Below are 21784 nucleotides of genomic sequence, written 5' to 3'. Positions count from 1 at the left end.
GAGTGGAAAGACAAGCCCCTCAGGCCTCTAGTAAAGGTGGTCTTTAAAAAAAGTTTATTATTACAGCCAGGAGACAACAGTTCAGAGTCAGCTGCAAAGAAGATGCCTAACTGTTGCCTCCAGTCTAGGTCCAAAGAGTTGCTGTCCCCCGTGCCCCACCTTGGGATGGGGGAAAGGGAGTAGTGTGGTTGACCTGCCTTCAGTCCAGCTTCTCCAGCACAGAGGGTACATACACTAGGCTGAGCTCACTGCCAAAGTTGCAGACAATGGCAGCGTTGTCCAGCACCAAAATCTGCCGGGCAGGCTGGGCGTCACTGTCCTTGCCCAGGTAGACTGTCTGTAACAGGTCCCCATAGTTTAGGTCCCAAAAGGAGACACAGCCTTGGCCGCCGGTCACCAGAAGGTTATCTGAGATGACACCTAAGCTTGCACCACAGCCCAGGTCCTGGAGGCAAAGCCAGAAGAGGTCTTCAGTGTTGGGGTGTTCAATCCCCCAAACACCAACAGCCTATACCCCGCCTGCTCACCTGCTGAATGGAGTACAGCTTGATGCCCGTGCTCCGGTCCCAGATATTGATGAAATCATCTAGGCCACTACTAATGACACAGGAAGTGGTACAGGTGAGGGAGGTAACATCTCCACGGTGAGCAAATGTATGGCTGACCCGGCTGCCTGTTAGTACATCCCATAGGCAGATGGCTCCATCTTGTCCTCCACTGGCCAGTACCATGGTCTGGGGAAAGAGGCCCAAAGGAACTCAGTCATGGGTAATGTGCCTTTATCAACAAGAGCATCCTCATCCAGGAGCCGAACCCACAGCCCCACCACAGGCCCTACCTGGTCAATGTACACAGTTGTGATTGCCCCTGAGTGACCCTGCAGGGTAAAGAGGCAACACGAATCCTCCAGTCGGAAGACCTAGGACAGGGAGGATAGGCTCCAGTCTCTGGGACTTTTTAAGGTACTCGTTTTAGCTAGGAAATGCTTTCCATCATTCCTCTAGGACTCCTAGCATGGTCCCCCCTCCTCACCCCCTTTCCAGCTCACCAGCACCCAGAGATAAACAATACACACTCTTAGAGTATGGTCTTGGCTCCCTGTCACCAGCCTCCTGGCAGCAGCTCTCAGGGCTGTGATGGGTTTCTGGTGTGCACAGGGCACTGTGTGGGTCAGATGACAGGCCACTGTGTTGCTGCTGCTGTACACAGACGAGGAAGGAGAACTGCCTCGCCCTGGGGTCCCTAAGGAGACAAACTCAGTGAGGAGATACTTAAAAGGCATCTTGCAGGAATATTGCCCCCACACCCATATATAATGCCTGCTGCCCCCCAGGCCCACTGACCTCTGAACTGCAGGGGGCTGAGGAAAGTGTGGGTCTCCAAGGAAAAGAAATCAAGGGAACCGTTGAGCCGAGCAGCTACAATCCTAGAAGAGAAGGAAGACGATAGCTTCAAGGGGATGTGCCATAAGAAGACGCTAGGGCTGGAGGCTGCCACTCACCACTCAGCTAACAATTCATAATGTGGTAGCTGGTGTCATAAACACTGGTAAATCAATATAAAACAGGGCTGGAGTGACAGCTCGGCACTTGTAAGAGCGTCTGTTCTTGCAGAAGAGCCAGTTTCCATTTCCAGCACCCACATGGCAGCTCCTGATCATCTGGAACTCCAGTGCCAGGGAATCTCTGATGCCCTCTTCTGTCCTCCATAGGCACCAGGCTCATGGTGCACTTTCATACACATCGGATAAAGAACAATAAATCTAGAACATTCTTTGAAAAGACAGCAGATAGAGGGAGGGTTTCCCTGGAGCTTTTAGGGTCAGAACTAGGTCAGTTCTGAGGAAGGGACTGGGGTGAAAATGTTCCATGAAGCCACCATAGAGGGCTGCTGCAGTCTTTATAACTGAAGTCAACTGGAACCTGAGTATATAGTCTACTTGTTTCCTTTAGCCACATTAGCATTTTCTTTGTTCCCAAGAATTCTTAGGCACAAGCTGCAGACACAGGTAGGAATCTGCCAATGGCTCCTACAATCACAAATCTGCTGAGTCCTGAAATCTTGTCCCAGCAAAAGGTACTGCATGTCTACACCTTCTGCCCATGGCCAGCAAAAAGGCTCATCTGGGACTCCATGTGCACAGGAAGATGAAAGCATGGTCATCAGGGACTTTAAAGGTCAGAGACCTGAGCACTTCCTAAAGCTAGAGACCAGAAGGGGAGGAGTCCCAACACACACAGGGCAGGAGGATGAAGTCCCAGTGGTGGCAGTAAGAGATGGCAGCAGACAAAATGGAGGGAGCCAGAGTTCCCCTGAAACCCCACCCCCACCCCCACCCCCAAAAGGCTCCCTCTCTAGCTTGGATGGTGAAATCAACAGTCAGGAACCCTTGGGACAGCCATTGTGGAGCAGGCAGGTAAACTGAGTTTGTAAACCCAGGTAAGGCCAAAGCTCAGGAACTAGGATACCTCTCCTCCAACCATGATGTATACAGAAGCCCATGATGGTATGAGGGGCAGGCAGCACAGAGGGAAAAAAGAACAGAGTAAGCAAACAGACTTAACAGGAAAGATGTTCTGAGCCCAAGTGTACAACATTTGTGTAATCTAACCCTTGAAAGGCTGAGGCAAAAGGATTGATTGCTTTAAGATCAGTCTGGGTGGGCTGGAGAGATGGCTCAGTGGTTAAGAGCCCTGACTGCTCTTCCAGAGGTCCTGAGTTCAATTCCCAGCAACCACATGGTGGCTCACAACCATCTGTAATGGGATCTGATGCCTTCTTCTAGTGTGCATGAAGATAGCAACAGTGTACTCAGACATAAAATAAATAAATCTTAAAAAAAAATCTGGGGGCTATACAGTGAGATTCTGGGCAGTTTACAAGGACCCCAAACGAGGGCTGGAGAGATGGCTCAGAGGTTGCCGGCTCAGGTTCAGTTCACAGCACCCACATGGCAGCTCACAACTGTCTACAGTCCCAGAGCCCTGCCTGACATACCCTTTTTTAGAATTTATAGCACCAGACACATAAAAGCAAGCAAAATGTCTATTTAAAAACAAAAACCCTGAACACATTAAAAAAAATAATGAAAAAAAAAAGCACCCAAACCGAAACCTTGTTAAAAATAAAGTTCTGCAATCAAAATTTCTGCAGCTGAAGACTGAAATATCCAGAGGGTCAGTATTCGCAATCCAGTGAGAGACACTGCCTTAGAAGGGTAGAAAGAAAACTCTACTCTGTGTTACCCTATGCCTGGCGCCTGCTACAGAAACTTCACATTTTTAAAGTGGTCACCATTTGAACCACCATATCAACCAGAGACTGAATAAAAATAGGTCAAATCCCACACCAAGCAAAGAGGCCTCAAGCCTCAGATCGCTGTCTGACGCTCACAGGTTGGGTAAAACATGGGGCTGCAGCAGGCAGCCAGATAACTCACCTCCTGTCCAAGAAGACAAGGGCTGTGATGCCTGAGGAGGTCTCCTCATTGCTGCAGCAGAGCACCCCCTCAATGGCGTCCCACACCTGTGGAAACAGGCTGTGAGCACCCACTCCTCGTGGGAACCCCCCAGCTAGGTGTGGGCAGCCACTTGGCCCACCTCCAGCCGGCCGCTGCTCCGCCCAACCACGATGAGATTGCCTTGCAACTCTAAGCTCCAGATGGAACCGGCTGTGCTGGGGGCCCAGGCCAGAGGAGGAGAGCCCTTCTCCGGAGCAGTCCCCTCTTCTTGAGAGGCCTGGAGCAAGGGAGGTCCAGGGGAGGGTGGGCGCAGGGCCGGCATGCGCACAGCAGCCAGGCCTTCCTCCTGGTACACACGCTGCACCAGACGGCTGAAGTCATAACCAGAGTCTCTAGAGCGGCCACAGCCCGCCCGGTGCCGAGGCTCAGGCTGAGTGGGCTCTGGGGGCAGCTGCACCGAGAAGTTGGTGTCGATTAAGCAAGTGAGGTCTGGCTGGTCCCCAAAGAGGGAAGGCGGTGGAGGCCCTCGGGGGCGGCGGCGCAGCGGAGGGCTGTCCCCAGGCTCTTCCGGGCTAGCTTTGCCTCCATCCGACAGCCTTTCCCAGTTCTCCTGAGCTTCAAAAGCTCCGCCTCCGCAGCTGTCCCGGCGTGGCCTGGCCGGGTTGAGGGGCACACGAGAGTATGAGCTGATAGCCGAGCCTGAGAGCCGGCAAAGGCGGGGCCAACTTACGCTTACCCAGGGCGCGGGATCCGTGTGAGGCAGTCCCCGGTCTGTGCGTCCCACACGCAGACTTGGCCTGCCAGGCAGCAGCTCACTAGTAGCATCCCGTCGCTAGCCAGACACTCGATGTCCTGCGTGAGGGTGCTATGTTGACAAGAGCCAAGGCCGCGACGACCCGCTGTCCGCTGAATCCCACCCTACTCACCATGAGGTGCCCTCGCAGCACCAGCGGCACGATCTCCGTCTCAGGCGGTGCGTAGCCGTAGTCATCGCAAGGCAGCTCCCCGCGCCTCCGCCTGCCCGGGCCACCGCCCGGCTGCCCATAGTTCCGCGGGCAGAGCACCCGGTAGAGGCAGAGCAGCAGGAGCACTAGGACGATGCCCGCTGCCAGGCCAAGCGCGGCCACCCTGTGCGGGACAGCAAAGGTATGAGCAGGTGTACCCCAGCACCGGCTCCGCCCTGACCCACTTCTTGTCTACTGAGGCCTTACTTGTACAGGGTAATGTCGCCATGGGTCTGTGTTCCACCTGGCCCCTTAGGTCCGGCCTCCCAGAGGCCAGCAGGCAAAGGCTCTGGTGGGGCCCAGGCGCTGCGACCATCCTGAGGATGTCGCCCCTCCAGAGCCTCCCGTGGATTCAGGTGTAGTGTGACAGGGATGACAGGCAACAGGCTGATGTACCTGTGAGTAGTCAGTGATGCCCTGTCTCAGTAGGGGTGCCCTCCTAGTGTAGTCTCCCCGCCTGCAGTCCGCCCCCAAACCAGCTCTGCCACCCCAATCTTGCTACTTTCCAACACCGCACCCAATGCATCTCACTCTGCCAAGGGGAAGGGGGCAAGCAACCTTTAACTCCTGGGAACACGGACTCAGGGCCACCCTCCCAGTGTATCTGCTAGGAGCACTAGCTCCTGTCATCACTGCCCCCGTGAACTGATTTCAGACTCAATGCAGAGGTCAGACTAGTGTTCTCTCACCTAGTAGAGAAGGAGATGCCCTGGGGATGGTGAGCTGACACCAAACAGAGGACAGCTGGCTCAGCTCAGCTTACCTTTTGGCCAGTGTGATGTTGTAGTAGTTGAAGAGTGTGGGCCAGTGGCGGAAGGACAATTTCCTCCACAGCTCCTCATCCTCAGGGCCCCAAGTTACCTCTGGGGCTCGGCTGTCATGGACACCCTCTGCTGGAACCGCATGCTCAGGCAGCTCACCTGCCAATGTCTGGTTCTCTGGCAGTTTAGGAGCATCAGGTGGGAAGATGGAGAATGCAGGGTCCGGGTGGCTGGCAGGCAGCACTCCACTAGGCACAGGCATGGGGCCCAGGGAACCCTCACCCAGTGGGCTCTGCTCTGCCACCTGGGCAGCAAGGTAGGTGCGCAGCCCTGCTGGGTCTGTGTATACCAGGATGCCAATCCAGACAACGGTACCAGCCTGCAGTGGGGTGTCGGGTGCTCAGTAGGGCCTTGTAGGCAATGGGCAGCCCCAGGCCCCAGCAGTCTTGGCTTGCACACTGGAAGGACCTGGATGTGCAGGTAGGACATGGCCCCCAATCTGTACTCTCTTTTACCTCCCCAAGTCCTCTCACTAACACCTGCTAACATTTGCCACTAGAGGCCTGGTTCCCTTTCTGTGGCTAAGAACTGAATTCTCAAGGCTAGAAACTACTGGAACCCCTTTAATTTGACAGAACTTCTGCGCTGGGCCCAGAAAGCTGACACTATTCCCTGGTCAGCTTGGCCAGAGGGCCCAGGTGCCTAATCCACTGCAAACCTTCCAAAGAGCCTCAGTTTACCCCCACCCTCTCCCTTAGCTGCCTGGGAGAAATGCCGCCACCTCAGCAGCCAGCACACTCCTCCTTCCGTTCTCTGCTACTTGCATGCTACATGGAGGCTGACTAGCCAGGGCCCAGAAAAGCACTGACCATGAACAGTGACTTTATCCTGTGTCCCTCTAGAGACAGCTTGTCCCCTCTGATCCTGATTCCCCAACAGGCAGGCCAGGAGTTACTGGTCAGAGAGCTCAGAAGAAAGGCTCTGTAGTGCCACCCCTGGGATTTGAATGCTGTGCCTTGCAAGGCAGAACAGGGATGATAGGTACCATGATGAGGCGCTGTGCCAGGCGAGTACGGGCCAGGAAGTAGATGACACGCAGCCTTTTGGGAAGCCGCAGGTTTCGGAAGGAAGATGGTTGCAGTGTGATGGTGTATGGCATGGATGGGCGTACAGCAAGCTGTCTCTCATAGCGTGCTGGTCTCCCCACAGGCTTGGCTGAGGGCAGGCAGGATTCAGGAGGCAGCCGCTTGTTCAGGTCTGCTAGCTGTTGAGTGCACAGAGATCAGGCCCCAAGCTGTTCAGAGGCTGCCTGCATGGGAGTGCTGCCTCTGCTTGGGGCCACACTGTGTCATCCAGTGGCCTTCTGAACAAAGGCAGCAGCAAGCCAGACAGAGGGCAGGGCAGACTCAGCCACTCTTACCTCCATCCGGCGAATGTCGATTGACAGGACAGTGGTGAAGAACAGCATCTGGAGAAAGAAGTCAGACACCAGGCCCACAACAGCAAAGAGGCAGAACTCCTGCAGTGAACACATGAGAGGCATAGTGGCTGAGCGGCTGTAAGCCTGGGAAGCACAGTTCCCAGAATTACCAGGGCACAGCAATGACAAAGGAAAACATTCTTCAGCTACTGGTCTGGGAGCTGACTAGTAGGGTCAGGATAGCTGTTTACTGGGGAGCAGGGCAGAGCCTGCATACTTTGCTTCAGCGTGGCCTTAAAAGGTGCTTTTCTAGAATCTTCTAGTTCTGTGAGAAAGGCATAAGGGCCTGATCCAACCCAGGAAACTTTAAGCCCACCAGCGTGCTCTCTAAAGAACCTTTCTCCATAAGCCCTGACTTGCTCATGTGTTTTTCTGGCCAGTTACCACAGAAAGAAGAGGAATTCTGCCCTAGCATAGGAAAGGGATGGTTTGCATCCTAGACCTAGTTATGGGGCAGAACTTGCTGAAAGTTAGGTTTTCTTCCCCTGCACTTGTTTGAGATCTCTGGCGCAGCAACATGGAATCTATTAGAAGCTTGCATGAGATGACAGCACACACACACCATACGGCTGCTAAGAGGTAAAGCCTTGGAACCTTACTTGGATGGCGGGCACAAGGGTGAAGTAGCCAATAAGGATGATGCCCAGTTCAGTTGCCACGTTCTTCATGATGGACCAGCTCTCGCTGCTTAAGCCTACAGGGAAACCATATTGAGGCAGTGAAGACCAGCCTGTTCTACATGTCCACAAGTGACCTTGTGGTCCTCAGAAGGACAGATGTATGAAGAAGGGCTCCAGCTTCTAGGCAGGCAGTCCACTCAATGGGCAGACTCTAGGGAGTCACCACCGTGTGCAGAAGAACAATGGAGAACCAGGGTGAATAGATAAGGAAACCCAAGAAGCAAGCCCAGGGCTTTCTCAACTATGACCATATCCACTCCTGACCAGCAGAGCAATGGCTGAGCTAACAACTTCCTCATGCTGCCACAGCTGTCATAAGAACAAGTCTCTTCATTTACACAAAAGGCTTTCCCTCATCTCTTCATAACCCCACACCCAGGGCAGCGTCTGACAAAGCACAGAAGTTTGTCAGAGGATGGTGGAGGGAATACAGTCAGTTTCTGGTTACTGTCACAGACAGGCCTAGGATAAAGTGTGTCAAGAGATCAATTTCCTCTTAGCAGGCCATGGTGGTGCACACCTTTAATCCCAGCACTCAGGAGGCAAGGACAGATGGGTCTCTACGAGTCTGGGGCCAGCCTGGTCTACATAGCAAGTTCCAAGCCAACCAAAGCTACACAGTGAGAGACTCTGTGGTAGGGCTGTGTGGGTGCATATGTATGCAAGTGTGTAGAGGTCACATCAGGTATTGCTCTACAGAAACCTTGTATTTTGAGACAGAGTATCTCATTGGCCCAAGGCTTACTGATCAGGTTAGGCCAGCTCAGGGTCCACCTATCCGTCTCTCTAATACTGGGACTACAACAACCGCTGCACTATGTCTAGCCTTTAGACTAGGTCTAGAGATTGAACACAGGTCCTCAAATTTCTGCAGCAAGCACTCTACTGACTGAGCAGTCACCACAGCCCTAAGAGACACGTTTTGAGGACTCCTTATCTCCTCTGGCCTAAATGAAGAACAGCCCATCACCACAGTGTTACCTTGTGCAATCCGAAGCTTCACCTCGAGGTCCACTGGAGTTGATACCACTGACTTGGTGAGCACCAGCACATTCTCTAGCCCAATAACCACCACCAGATATGGGAAAATTTCACTGGGGAGCAGAGGAAGAGACAGTAAGAGACGGTGGCATGATCAGGTCTAACATAGTGTTAGTTCTTACCAGGCTTGAGCCCTGGGAAAGCTGTGGGCCTTCCGGCCTAAAATTGAGGCTGCCCAGTGGCTTCTGTAGCACAGGGAAGAAACTCTCTCTAATGTACCTTCATCCAACAAGGCTTCTTGTAAACCTAGCTTTTGGCCCTTAGACAGGCTCCAAAGCTTTGCAGAGGGGCCAGCTACTGTCCCTTGTCTCTTCTACCCAGTGGAGAAGGGAAGCTGGAAGAACTCACTAGAGAACATCACTGCCCCACTACCAGACCTCAGCTTTCTTGACCCTTCCCACACTAGACTCCAGTGGCTGATGGAATTACCATGGACCCTAAATTTGTCACTCCAGGCCAAGACATTCATCTAAATGGGAGGGATGGCCGCAGCCTAAATCCTTATACCTTTGCTGAGAAGCTACGCCTCAAGAGGAGTAACTGTCCCCACTGGGCATCTGGCTGCTGGCTGAGCCTTATCCATGTACATGAGGCTCTGAAAGTGACTCATAAAAGGAAGCAGGCAGTCCAGGACACGGAACCCAACAGGAGCCATACAAAGCAGCTTTTCTGCACAGCTGCTGACTCTTGTCCTAGGCCTTGGGTCTGTTATCTAACACGGGAAGGGGGGGAAGTGGTTTTTCCTATGTCAAGGTCAGGGACAGGCCAGTTGCTCAGTAACACAGGCAGGCCAGGCAGCCAGAGCCCAAAGCCTGAGGACAGACACAGGCCAGAGTTTCTGCACTAAGATTTTCTGAGGAATGAGGGGAAAGGAGCGTCAGTGTGGAAGGGAGTGAACTTATCTCCCCATACTGACAACATGGACCACACTTACTCTATCTGGGCATTTAAATCTTTTTTAAAAAACTTTCATTGCCAGGCAGTGGTGGCGCACGCCTTTAATCCCAGCACTTGGAAGGCAGAGGCAGGTGGATCTGAGTTCGAGGCCAGCCTGGTCTACAGAGTGAATTCCAGGACAGCCAGGGCTATACAGAGAAACCCTGTCTCGAAAAACAAAACAAAAACGAAAACTTTCATTATATTCATTTATGCACATATGTATGCATGCATGCATACATGTGTCACAAGATACATGTGGAAATCAAAAGACAACTTGTGGGAGCTGGTTTTCTCCTTCCATTACACAGATCTAAGGATTTAACTGAAGTCTGCAGGCTTGACTGGAAGTGCCTTATTTACTGACCCACCAAGCCAGTCCTCTTTTAACAGTGAGGAAGACATATATCTTTCTTTATGGCGCACCTCCCTGACACAAGCCCTCAGAGAGCAGTGCTCAGCTGCAGAGGTCATTCAGTAGTGAACAGTGCTTACTGCTCTTACAGAGGACCTGAGGTCACTTCCCAGCACCTCACCGGGCAGCTCACAACCCCCGCAGCTCGAGCTCCAGGGCCTCCTCATCAGGTCTCCACGGGCACCCCTACTCACCTGCACATTCCCCTATGCCCCAACATATTACAAATAATAAAAACAAATCTAAAAAATCAAAGTGTGCATGTAGATTTAAAATATAAACAATAACATCCATATATACACATATACCACACATATGCAGACATATTCTAAAAGCACAGAATGTGTATGTATAGATATGTACAAACACATACATGGCATATACATATACATAAAGAGGGAAAAATGTACTGTCAATGTCAAAAATACTAAGGCAAAGACACTGCATAACAACAGACGTCTAGTCCAGTGGTCAACAGTGCCCAGACGTGCCAGGGGCTTGACGGCTCACCCTGGCCCTGTGAGACCTACCCGCCATTGAGTGTGGGCGTCAGGCCGAAGAGAGTGCAGAGCCCCACAGACATGAGCAGTGAACTAAGTACTGTGACCACGGCTGCCAGGGCGAGGCCCCACTTGGACTTGACCATGTCGATCTTGCCTGAAGAGCGGAGAGGACATATCAGGGCAGTACCTGCCCCAGCCCCTGGAGCCCTTCGTAACTGAGCTCCTACGAACCGAATGTGCCATCAGTCAAGGAAGGGAAAGCTTCTGCTTAACCAGAAGAGGAGGACAAGAATGAGCACTTCCAATCCCATGAACGTAGCACACCTCTCGGGAGCTCTAACCCACAAAGTGTCTTTTCCTCAGAAGCCTCTGAGAATCTATAGGGGAATGAAGCCTTAGCTTTAATGACCGCCAGATATGTTCTCAGCTCCAAGTCATTTCTGACAGCAGGGAAGTGGGTGTCAGGGAGAAGCGCATCTTGAGACCTACGTGTGGAGAAGTAGATGTAGGCAAACAGGATGATGTAGGTGGTCACGAGGGGGATGAGCTCAGCAATGCCAATCTCCTCTTTGAAGTGCACATGGACCAGGTTCTCTGCTCGGAGGCTGCAGTTGGGGCTGGGGTGCAGAAGCATGAGCCGGGCACGTAGGCTGCTCAGAAACCTGTAGAAAAAAGAGTCCCTGAAGGGGCCAGCAGGGTCTCCTCCCATCTGTTGATTGGATGCTTCTCTGAGGTGTCTTAACATCTCTCTAGTCTCCACAGGCACCAGAAGCATGCTGAAGCTGCAAACCTTTCCTGACCTATCACATGGTTCCAGGTGCCAAAGGCTCAGAAGAACACACCAGAGGCGCCTCAGGGGCTCCAGCCACGTGTGGAGAGCTGCCTGCAGTGGCTTACTGAGAAGACACAGGCTGCATGGAGCTCAGTAGTCAGGCAAGGCCACCAGCCCAGGGCTTAGGAAGAAACCAAAAGAAAACTCCAAGCCATGGAAGTTGTCAGACCTGTCTCAGTTCCCTTGTTCTTAGTCAGGGCTGAGGGCCATCCTCATTCAAATTATCAGAATTCTTTGGTATAAAGAATACAAACACTTCAATAGGAGGGCTGGGGCCATGCTGGTCAGAGAAGTAACCACTCAAGGCCAAGTCTGCCACAGAGCACGGAGCCTGAGCACCTTACTTGGCATGGTAGCGCTGGAAGACCAGGGTGATGGTGTAGGAGACCATCCTCTTCCTTGTGTACAGGCTCACCCCACTGTACTTCCCAGGAACACCAAACAGCAAGTCTGCGGGTAGAAACAAGCAAGCACTGACAAAGGAATGACAATCACCGATACCGGGTGGCAACTGGGATACCCAGAACCCCTTCTCTACCCTTATTCTTAGAATCAAGGGGCAGTCCCTGATATACGAGAGCACCCATTGAAGGGGACAGTGACCACACAGATCTCTCTAGATCTTGAGTGCTGAGGGTACCTTTGAGTGTGGCTGACGTCTGTAGAGTTTTGGGCTCATGCTGATGGATGGTCCCAATGATGTCAGGGTCAGCATGGAATCTTTCCCAGTCATTCTGCCAGAAGTTCCCAGGGGACAGCAGCAGGCAGCCATGTTCGGGAAGTAGGCTCCGGAGTTTCCTGAGGCCTGGCAGCAGGTCTGTCACCTGCAGGCAAACCTCCTCCAGGCTCTTGGTCCCTGAGCTATGCAGAAGACGGGAGGAAGCCTCTGCTGTTTCTGCCAGCACAGGGCCAACCCACTGCACTTATAGGGAAATCATCTGTCAACAGGCTCCTAAATGCTTGATCTCTCCCTGCTGTCTCTAAAGAGCCTGGTGATGGGGCACTGAGGGAAATGCTTCCAAGTATTCAACAAGAAGACCATGCATCTGTGCAGCCCTCAGAATGCACTGGAGCCCTAAAGCCATCTCCTTCCTGGAAAGTCAAGTGTGAGCATGCAAACTCTCCCACTAACACCTGAGACAATTTTAGTGGCCAAGAGTGAAAGCAAGAACATTTAGGGCTTTAGTTCACCAAAATTCTTGTCAAAGTCACTAGCTAACTATAATCTGGTGGCAACAGACAGTCTGTTGAGAAGGTACCCCCAGGTAGAACTTGCTAATCTCAGCAGAACACAGAGGGTCAGCTATTGCTCAGCTAACTCCCTACTGTCAGGCCCACTCACACCCACTCTGTTGAGTTGTAAGGATGCAGCATCACAGGCCCACAAGGGCCCTGAGAACTGGCTGACAATATAACTCCCTTTGCTACCCAGAGCTGGGAGTCCCTGAGAGGAGTACCTGTCCCTCAGCACGTGGTTCCGGATTTCTTCTACCAGCTGGAATGCTCGGGACAGAGGTGACCGGAACACATCTACCGCCAGAAGATTTCTGTGCCAGGGAGACACTGATGACTTCACAAATATCTGTTGGATGTATGCCACGGGGGCACCCACATACTGCAGAAGAGATAGGGAAGGACAGAAAGGAAACACTGAGCATGTGCTATGAGAAAAACACTCATGAATTAGGTATCAGGAAAACACACCCTGCTCCCCAGGCCAAAACAAAGCTCAGATTCATTTTCTGGGTTTTCCGGAATAAAGCTACGTCCATTACACCCCCACTGGTCCCTGGCCCATGCTATTACAACAGAGCTGGGTGTCTGCAAGAGCGATGTCTGGTCTATCATAGTACCAAGCTAAATCACTTACTGTCTAGCCCTTTACCAGAGCATAGCTGCTGGCTGCACCAGACTACAAACTCCAAGAGGTGTGTAGCTGTGTCTAGACATTGACCCACAGAGTTACTACTCTGTAGTGTGTTTAAAAAATCAAGCCAAGTTTTTGGCTGGATATGGTGATACATGATATAATCCAAACAATTAAGAGGCAAAGGCAGGATTGTCTAAGTTTGAGGACCGGCCTGGTTTAAACAGCAAGTTCCAGGCCAGCTAGGCTACATAACTGTCTCAAAAACAACAAAATTTCAGTGCCAGCTCTCCAGCTCTATGGCATTAGAAGTGCTTCTGACCCGAGTTCCAGGGTCCTCACTGTGAAGAAAATAACAACGCCCATCCTGTGGCATCCAGATGTATGCTCGCCTCACTCCCACAAGAATGTAATTGAGTAGACACACACTCTGCCCATCTGTGAGATGGGTTTGTTTGCTTGGGTTTTGTTGTTGTTTGAGATGGGGTTTCTCTGTGTAGCCCTAGCTGTCCTAAAACTCCATCTGCAGAGCAGGCTGGCCTCGAACTCAGAGTTCTGCCTGCCTCTGTCTCTGCCCCCTGAGTTTTGGGATTAGATTTGTGCACCACCACCTCTCCACCCAGAGATGTTTTCCCTTCTTTCTACACACTTATTATTATTAACTTTTTATTGATTCTGTGTGACTTTCACATTATGCACCTCAATCATTTCTCCATCCTCCATATTCACTCTCTACCCTTACAACCTCCCCTAAAAAGAAAACAGATAAACGAACAATCTCACCATGGAATCAGCATGTCAGTGTCATACATCACCATGGAATCAGCACGTCAGTGTCATACATCACCATGGAATCAGCATGTCAGTGTCATACAGCACCATGGAATCAGCATGTCAGTGTCATACATCACCATGGAATCAGCATGTCAGTGTCATTCATCACCATGGAATCAGCATGTCAGTGTCGTACATCACCATGGAATCAGCATGTCAGTGTCGTACATCACCATGGAATCAGCACGTCAGTGTCGTACATCACCATGGAATCAGCACGTCAGTGTCGTACATCACCATGGAATCAGCACGTCAGTGTCGTACATCACCATGGAATCAGCACGTCAGTGTCGTACATCACCATGGAATCAGCATGTCAGTGTCGTACATCACCATGGAATCAGCATGTCAGTGTCATTCATCACCATGGAATCAGCACGTCAGTGTCGTACATCACCATGGAATCAGCACGTCAGTGTCGTACATCACCATGGAATCAGCACGTCAGTGTCGTTCATCACCATGGAATCAGCATGTCAGTGTCGTACATCACCATGGAATCAGCATGTCAGTGTCGTACATCACCATGGAATCAGCATGTTAGTGTCGTACATCACCATGGAATCAGCATGTTAGTGTCGTACATCACCATGGAATCAGCATGTCAGTGTCATTCATCACCATGGAATCAGCACGTCAGTGTCATACATCACCATGGAATCAGCACGTCAGTGTCGTACATCACCATGGAATCAGCACGTCAGTGTCATACATCACCACGGAATCAGCACGTCAGTGTCATACATCACCATGGAATCAGCACGTCAGTGTCATACATCACCATGGAATCAGCACGTCAGTGTCATACATCACCATGGAATCAGCATGTCAGTGTCGTACATCACCATGGAATCAGCATGTCAGTGTCATACATCATGGAATCAGCATGTCAGTGTCGTACATCACCATGGAATCAGCATGTTAGTGTCATACATCACCATGGAATCAGCATGTCAGTGTCGTTCATCACCATGGAATCAGCATGTCAGTGTCGTACAGCACCATGGAATCAGCATGTCAGTGTCGTTCATCACCATGGAATCAGCATGTCAGTGTCGTACAGCACCATGGAATTAGTACGTCAGTGTCGTACAGCACACACTTTTGCTCAAATGGCTTTACTTGTAAATGTTCATTGCAGTGAGTCATTGGTCTGGTTTGAGGCCTCAGGCTTCCACCATACTATCAATACTGGATCTCCCCTCGGATATTCTGGTGTTGCCCTATGTCATGGAATCCTGGAGCATTGGATCTGCATTGGTCCCTTAACAAGCTCCAGCAGTTCACAGATGGGGTAGATGTTGGGATGGGCCAACTCAACCCCCTAGATCTGGGCCTGGGTGGTGGCTGAGTTGGTCAGCCCACCAGCTCTCCTGCACCCCCACTATTGGGGCCAGCTCTACTGTGCTGCCCAGACAAGGTGCAGGCCGCTTTCCTGAATGCTGCAGCCAACAAGGGACAGGGCTAACTCTGTGCAGTCCTTGGACATTGACATGGCCCCAGGCAGCAGCCCAGACTAGGAATACCCCCCATGGCCTTTGTTGGTAACATGGGCCATAAACAGTGACAGAATCCTGCTGCTGCAGGGCCACAGACCTAGACATGGCTGGCCAGGACATCAACATGACCTTAGGTGGGTGGACGGGCTACTCACATCAGGCTGATCCTCCCCACCCTTGATTCTCCAGTTCAGATTCTCTTTCCTTCCCATCTCTCCACCACATATTTGCTCACTGTAGTGGCACCTGCCTGCCAGCCTGCCCACACACTGCATGCACTGCATGGTAGGTAGTGCACTGCATGGTAGGTCCCTGCCCACTCACACCCACAGAGATGGAATTTTAACAGAAATAACAGTACTAAGCAGTAGGAAGGAGGATTGCTCGGGCAGTTCCATAACCAAAGAGGGTATCAGAGTGTCTCAGACTCAGGTCTCTTACTAAGAGCCACTTTTCTCACAAAAACTTGGTGTGTGCCTGTCTCACTCCCAAAGCATGCCAGTGAGTGGCCTCATAAACTGCTGGCAGGATGAGCATCGATTCTTCCACATTGCTGCTGACCTCACTGGGACCAAGCTCAAACTGCAGATGAGAGCATTCACATGTGCAATTCCCAGCGACAGACGCGCCATGGGACATTCCTAATGTGTATAGTATGTGAGCTAAAAGCTGAGCATCTGTGAGAAGAAGAGGTGGAGACAGGCAGGGAGGGCATCTGAGGAGCAAGGGACACAGAGTAAGAAGGCCTGCACAGCACAAAGGAACCCTGGCAAGTGAAAGGCCAGCTAGGACACCTGGCTGGATCTTCTAGACTTTAAAATGATGACAGAGAAAAGCCTAAATGTCTTTGAGGTGGAGGGGCCGTCTAATGAAACCAAGGTCCTGGAAATTCAATGGCAACTAGAGAGAGACAGGCAGGCAGGCTAGAGGGAGCTGGGCATGCCTGAGGGTTGAGGGGCTGCTTCCAAGCCAAAGCCAGCCTCTCAGGACTCTACAGGGCAGCTGAGAGGAGAGCTCTCCTGCTTCTGCTTCCCACGTACGGGGATTAAAGGCATGTGCCGCCGCCACCTGGCTTTGGGCCTGTATTTCCACAAAGGACTAATAACTACAATTCAGAATGAGTTCTCAAGCTGGGTGGGATACAGGGTCAGGCTCCAGAAGGATTATTAGTGCCCCACTCCCAAGTTCATGCAAAGTTCTTCTTGGAAGTCTATTGTTAGCACCACTGTTCTTTTCATGGAAGAGAGTAGCATGGCTTTCTGTGCAGTTCAGATTTATCTGTCTGTCATGTGGAGTCCACTATGTAGCTTTGGCTGGCCTCAGATTTGTAATCTTCCCATCTTAGCCTCCTTGGTACTGGCATCACACAGGTACACCACCATGCCCAGCCTTCCACCATGTTTCTATAGAACATGTTGTTATCCCATTTGTCCTAAACAGACTTTTCCTTTGACGTCCCACCAACTCTAGGTAGCCCACAGCTCCTGTGTTTTCATTCACTGGCCAGAAGACTTTGCAGACAAACCATGTTGCCATGAGTCCTGTGCAGACCTATTCCTCAGCTTACCTGGGCCCCTCTGCTGGATGGCTCTTGACTCACCCGCCAACTTCCACCTGAACCTTCCCAGCAGGTACTCCACATCCTTCAAGTTCTTTCAAAGTCTTGGCCCAGTCATTAAACATACCAAGTCATCATTTAATATGTGACCTCAAGATCTCTCTTCTGGACACCAATATCCTCTTACAGGGGCAGTCATTCACAAGCCCTAGACCAGTTTGGAAACTTCTAGAAGCAGACTCTGAAAACACTAATTCATCTTAAAGATACAGGAAACTGCAGGGGAGGCAGCCAGCAAAGGGTGTATTGAGCAAGAGACCTCACAGGGCCTGAGCAAGTAGAGCTGAAGGACTCCATATTGCTCCTAGAGACACTGGTGACCTGTGGTGCTGGAGAGTCTCTATCCTCAGAACAGCCCTTACTCAGTGTTTCTTTCTTTTGTTTTGCATTCACAGACCATCTAGAAAAGCATCAGAATGAAAACATTATTCCTTGGAATTATGAAAACTAGATCTGGCATCCCAGGCAGTGTCATCTCAGCCTACTAGTTTCTACAGGTTCATTCAGATTGATTTACTTACCACCATTTTTTCTATGTCATTGGGGGAGGGGAGATATTTGAGACAGGGTTTCTCTCTGTAACAGAACCCTGGCTATCCTGAACTTGCTTTGTAGACTAGGTTGGCCTTGAACTCAGTCTGCCTCTGCCTCCCAAGTGTTGGACTTAAAATGTGCACCGCCTCACTGGGTCTGTGCCAGTCTTTTTAAAAAGCAGACTGATTAAGTGTATAAATGTTTTATCTGCATGTAGGTATGTGCACTACATATGTGCCTGATGACCATGGAGGTCAGAAGCCAGCACTGGATGCCCTGGAACTGGAGTTCTGGATAGTTGTGACCATGTGGCACTAGGATCCAAACCTGAGCCACTGTGAGAGTGATAAGTGCTCTTACCTGCTGAGCCATCTCTCTAGTCCCTGAGTTAGTTCCTTTAAGGGAATGGCTTCCACTATCGGAGATTTGAACTCCAAAGCCCAGAAAAAACTTGGGCCACCAACTTTCTCACAGTGCACAGAATAAAATAGTGGCACATTCACTGTCTCTTAAACAACCCTGCTCTTTACCTACTCAGTGAGAACCTTTCTTGAGCATCTGTGCTATGTAGAACATTGGCATTTATGTAAATCTGAGTGACCATAACTTCAAAAGTATGGCAGTGCAAGGACACAGGTCCAGCAGAACCCTCATGTGGAAGGCCCTTAGGCCAGGGCTCCTGAAGGAAGGACCACTGAGCCAAGGGCAGGCCTGAGGCACATATGCTAGTGACCTTGCAAGCAGTCCAAGCACACAGAGCTTCCTGTTCTCCAATCTGTTCAGGCTAGGCAGAACTGAGAGACAATGACAGCCACAAGTATCTGCTGAATGCTAATGGTGGGCCAGGCACTGCACTAAGTCTGCAGTCTCTCGTTTAATCCTTAGATAATGTGCAGCACAGGCACAATTATCATCTTGTTTTATAAATATGGAAACTCAAGTGCAAAAGTGTACAGTCATTTGCCCAAGGCCACACATGGGGAAATGAAAATCTCTGCCGTTTCTGCTTTGTTTTTCTTTGTATGCACAGCCCTCTGCCCAGAAGGAACTGCTCCTTGCCAATCCTACAAAGCCATAGGTCACGCTAAGTCTAATACAGAGTGGGCTGAACTCAGACCAAGGACCTGGTAAGGATGAGTAGACTCTGTAGCAGGAACTGAAGAGAAAGCTCAGTAGTTACAGCATTTGCTGCTTTTTCAGAACCAACACCCATGCTGGGAAGCATGGAACTTTAGCTCCAGGGGTTGGACACCTTCTTCACACACATGCCCCTGCCTCCCTGCCTCTTCCTCTGCTTCCTGCCACAGTGAGACAGATAGGCTCCTCCAACACACTTTGCTGCTGTCATGATGTTATGCCTCATCTAAGACACAAAGCAACAGAGACATCTAAAATTGGACTGAAGCTTCTAAAATCACAGGCCATGACACCTAGGGCTTTTCATAGCTTGTGACGGTTTCTCATACGTTTCTTGGTTTTGGTGTGAGTGCTGGTCAGGTATTTTGTGGGGTGTCCCTCAATTGAGATTGCTTGATGTTTTACTCAGTAGACTAGAGCTAGCTATACATCTGGAAGACCCCAGAGAGAAGTGCCATTTTCTCTAATAGCCATACCTTCTTGAGGACTTGCCTGTCAAGTTCTCCACTGCACACACCCTTCCCCTGCCTATGCTCTGTGGAAGGAAGTCTCTATACACACTTAAGGAACAGAGAAGTCGGGTACTGTGGAGCCTGCCTTCCTGCAGTACTTGAGAGACAGATGTAGAAGAATCAGGGGTTCAGCTACATAGCAGATTGAGGCCAGCCTAGGCAACAGTAACCCTTGTCTCAAAAAAAGAAAAAAAGAAAAAGAAAGAAAGAAAGAAAGAAAGAAAGGAAGGAAGGAAGGAAGAAAGAAAGAAAGAAAGAAAGAAAGAAAGAAAGAAAGAAAGAAAGAAAGAAAAGGGAATTATGAATTTTTCTGCCCAAGGATTTGAAAGAAAGAAAGAAAGAAAGAAAGAAAGAAAGAAAGAAAGAAAGAAAGAAAGAAAGAAAAGGGAATTATGAATTTTTCTGCCCAAGGATTTGCTTACTGTCCCTATTTATTTTATTTAGTCAATTATGTGGATTTAGGATAGACTTACAAGTATTTACCATTTATTTAAGAGTAGAAACATACGCATATAAGTCAATACTCCTTCACTGTGATACAAAAAACTGTTCCAGCATTGACCATCAAAAGTTTTTGGTGACCATCTTTCTTTTTCCCTCTCCGGCCCCCCTCCTTCTCTAGACAAAGTTTTTCGGTATAGCCTTTGCTTGAACTGAAACTCACTTTTTTTTTTTTTTTTTTGGTTTTTCGAGACAGGGTTTCTCTGTGTAGCCCTGGCTGTCCTAGAACTCACTTTGTAGACCAGGCTGGCCTCGAACTCAGAAATCCACCTGCCTCTGTCTCCCAAGTGCTGGGATTAAAGGTGTGCACCACCACTGGCTGAAACTCACTCTTAAAGACCAGGCTGGCCTTGAACTCACAAGAATTCAGCCTGCCTCTACCTTCCAAGGAATGTACCACCACTGCCTGGCTTTTTTTTTTTTTTTTTTTTTAATTTGTGCATATATGTGTAAGTTTATGTGTTCCAGGTGTGTGTAGGCGCCTGCAGAGGGTCTCCTAGAACTAGAGTTTTTATCCGCTGCCTGATGTGGGTGTTGAAATAGAACTCAGGCCATCTTCAAGAACAACAAGCACCTTTAACCGCTGCTTTGGGAATGAATGCCCATCATCCACTAGATTTGCTGTTGCACAAACACAGGGCAGAAGCTCCTACAGTCACTGTTAGGAAGATAGAGATGAAGCTGACCTGAAGAGAACAGACCTGAGAGATGGAGTCCTGAGCACCTGGCTGGTAGTGCAGCAGGCATTCTGGCCCTGCCCATGAGTTAGGTATGGGAGTGAAGACTTTCTTTTAACTTACTCTGCTTTAAGTTAGGTTTTCTGCTCCTTATAACTGAAATGATTCTCACTCTATTGTGGGCTTATATTTTTATCAGACACAGCAATCTGAGTGTGGTAACTCGCCACTGAGTCCATGAAACTGGCCACTGTACCAAGCTGAGTCTCTTCCATCCTGCAGGGGATGGAGCACATCAGAGGAAGAACTAAATAATTCTGACTGTCTAGACCTTAGGCTGCACTGCTCACCTGCTCACTGTCACCATCTGAGACCAGTGAAAGGTCCTAAGGGAAGCCCACAGATACCTCTGTCCTGTACACAGGCCCAATGAACTCTACTAGTCAAGACACAGCCGTAAATAAAGACTTAAGTATCATCAGTTCATACTTAGTAGAACTATATTAAGCAGATAATGATGGTAAAATGTTTGCATCATGAAGCTGGGACACTGAAGACATTTAATTTAGAGTTTTTTTTTTTTAATTAGAAAAATAAAAGTGTGTATGTATACCTGTATGAATTTATGTGCACCACATGTGTGAAGATTCCCTCAGGGCCAGAGAGCACTGGGTCTCCTGGAGCTAGAGCTACGGGTGTTTGTGAGCTACCTGATGTGTTGCACAGAACTCTTTAACAACTGAGCCATCTCTTTAGCCCACAAGTAGCATCTGCCAGCTTCAGATCACTCATCCTCTGGTGGTCAGAGGCAGAGGCCAGGACACACTGGTGTGTATTTCTCACTGACACAATGTGTAGCTGTAACACAACCCTCTCACCAGGTTGTCACAGTTCAGCAACAGGAGAGTCAAAAGCCTAACTAGTGAGCTGGCAGTAACCAGGGTGAAGTGGGGAAAGGGGCCATCGTGTGAGAGGCAGGGACGAGGAGCTCTGTGCCGAGCTTTGCTTTTTCTCACAAACCTAAGCAAGCCTGGCACCAGCTTATGAGGCCACAGCACAAGACATGAAGGATAGGCACACTGTCCTTACATGGTAGGTAAGACCCAAACATAAGGTGGGCAAGCTTCTGAGCTTCAAACAGCAAATGCAGAAGTCACAGTGAGTGAGGTACCAAGTCTTGGCCTTCAACTAGTCTTTCTCATATCCATGCTTAGCTCAGAGCTCATCAACTGACAACAGTCCAGTCTGGGCCAGTAGGGCTGAGGGAGCAAAGAGGTCTAACCCAGTCTTGACCCTCAAAGATTAAGTAACTGAGGCCCTTAAGTACTTTGGGCTCCAACTTTCCTTCTAGTTTAAAAAACAAAGCAAAGCAAAAAACTGTACTTTTAAAACCTGGCCGGGTGGTGGTGGCGCACGCCTTTAATCCTAGCACTTGGGAGGCAGAGGCAGGCAGATTTCTGAGTTCGAGGCCGGCCTGGTGTACAGAGTAAGTT

General features: G+C 50.1%; 1 protein-coding gene across 1 annotated transcript in view; it reads right to left on the bottom strand.

The window, feature by feature from the left end:
• Window positions 1–37: 37 nt before the first annotated feature.
• Window positions 38–21784, bottom strand: part of Scap (SREBF chaperone) — a 55976-nt gene continuing 34229 nt past the window's right edge. Inside the window, exons 4-23 of the mRNA XM_034483840.2 lie at window positions 12570–12727; window positions 11753–11973; window positions 11457–11562; window positions 10770–10942; window positions 10308–10434; window positions 8367–8479; window positions 7305–7399; window positions 6646–6744; window positions 6271–6489; window positions 5228–5604; window positions 4672–4860; window positions 4387–4588; window positions 4197–4312; window positions 3600–4113; window positions 3440–3525; window positions 1344–1426; window positions 1076–1242; window positions 839–919; window positions 528–734; window positions 38–445 (exon numbers count right to left, since the gene is read on the bottom strand). Of these exons, the coding sequence (XP_034339731.1) occupies window positions 200–445; window positions 528–734; window positions 839–919; window positions 1076–1242; window positions 1344–1426; window positions 3440–3525; window positions 3600–4113; window positions 4197–4312; window positions 4387–4588; window positions 4672–4860; window positions 5228–5604; window positions 6271–6489; window positions 6646–6744; window positions 7305–7399; window positions 8367–8479; window positions 10308–10434; window positions 10770–10942; window positions 11457–11562; window positions 11753–11973; window positions 12570–12727 (3579 nt within the window). The 3' untranslated portion in view covers window positions 38–199. The remainder of the gene's footprint in view (window positions 446–527; window positions 735–838; window positions 920–1075; window positions 1243–1343; window positions 1427–3439; window positions 3526–3599; window positions 4114–4196; window positions 4313–4386; window positions 4589–4671; window positions 4861–5227; window positions 5605–6270; window positions 6490–6645; window positions 6745–7304; window positions 7400–8366; window positions 8480–10307; window positions 10435–10769; window positions 10943–11456; window positions 11563–11752; window positions 11974–12569; window positions 12728–21784) is intronic.

This window comes from Arvicanthis niloticus, chromosome 21 (assembly GCF_011762505.2).
Source record: "Arvicanthis niloticus isolate mArvNil1 chromosome 21, mArvNil1.pat.X, whole genome shotgun sequence".
NCBI lineage: Eukaryota > Metazoa > Chordata > Mammalia > Rodentia > Muridae > Arvicanthis > Arvicanthis niloticus.
The sequence above is the reverse complement of the archived record's forward strand: the minus strand, read 5'-3'. Positions and strand labels throughout refer to the sequence as shown.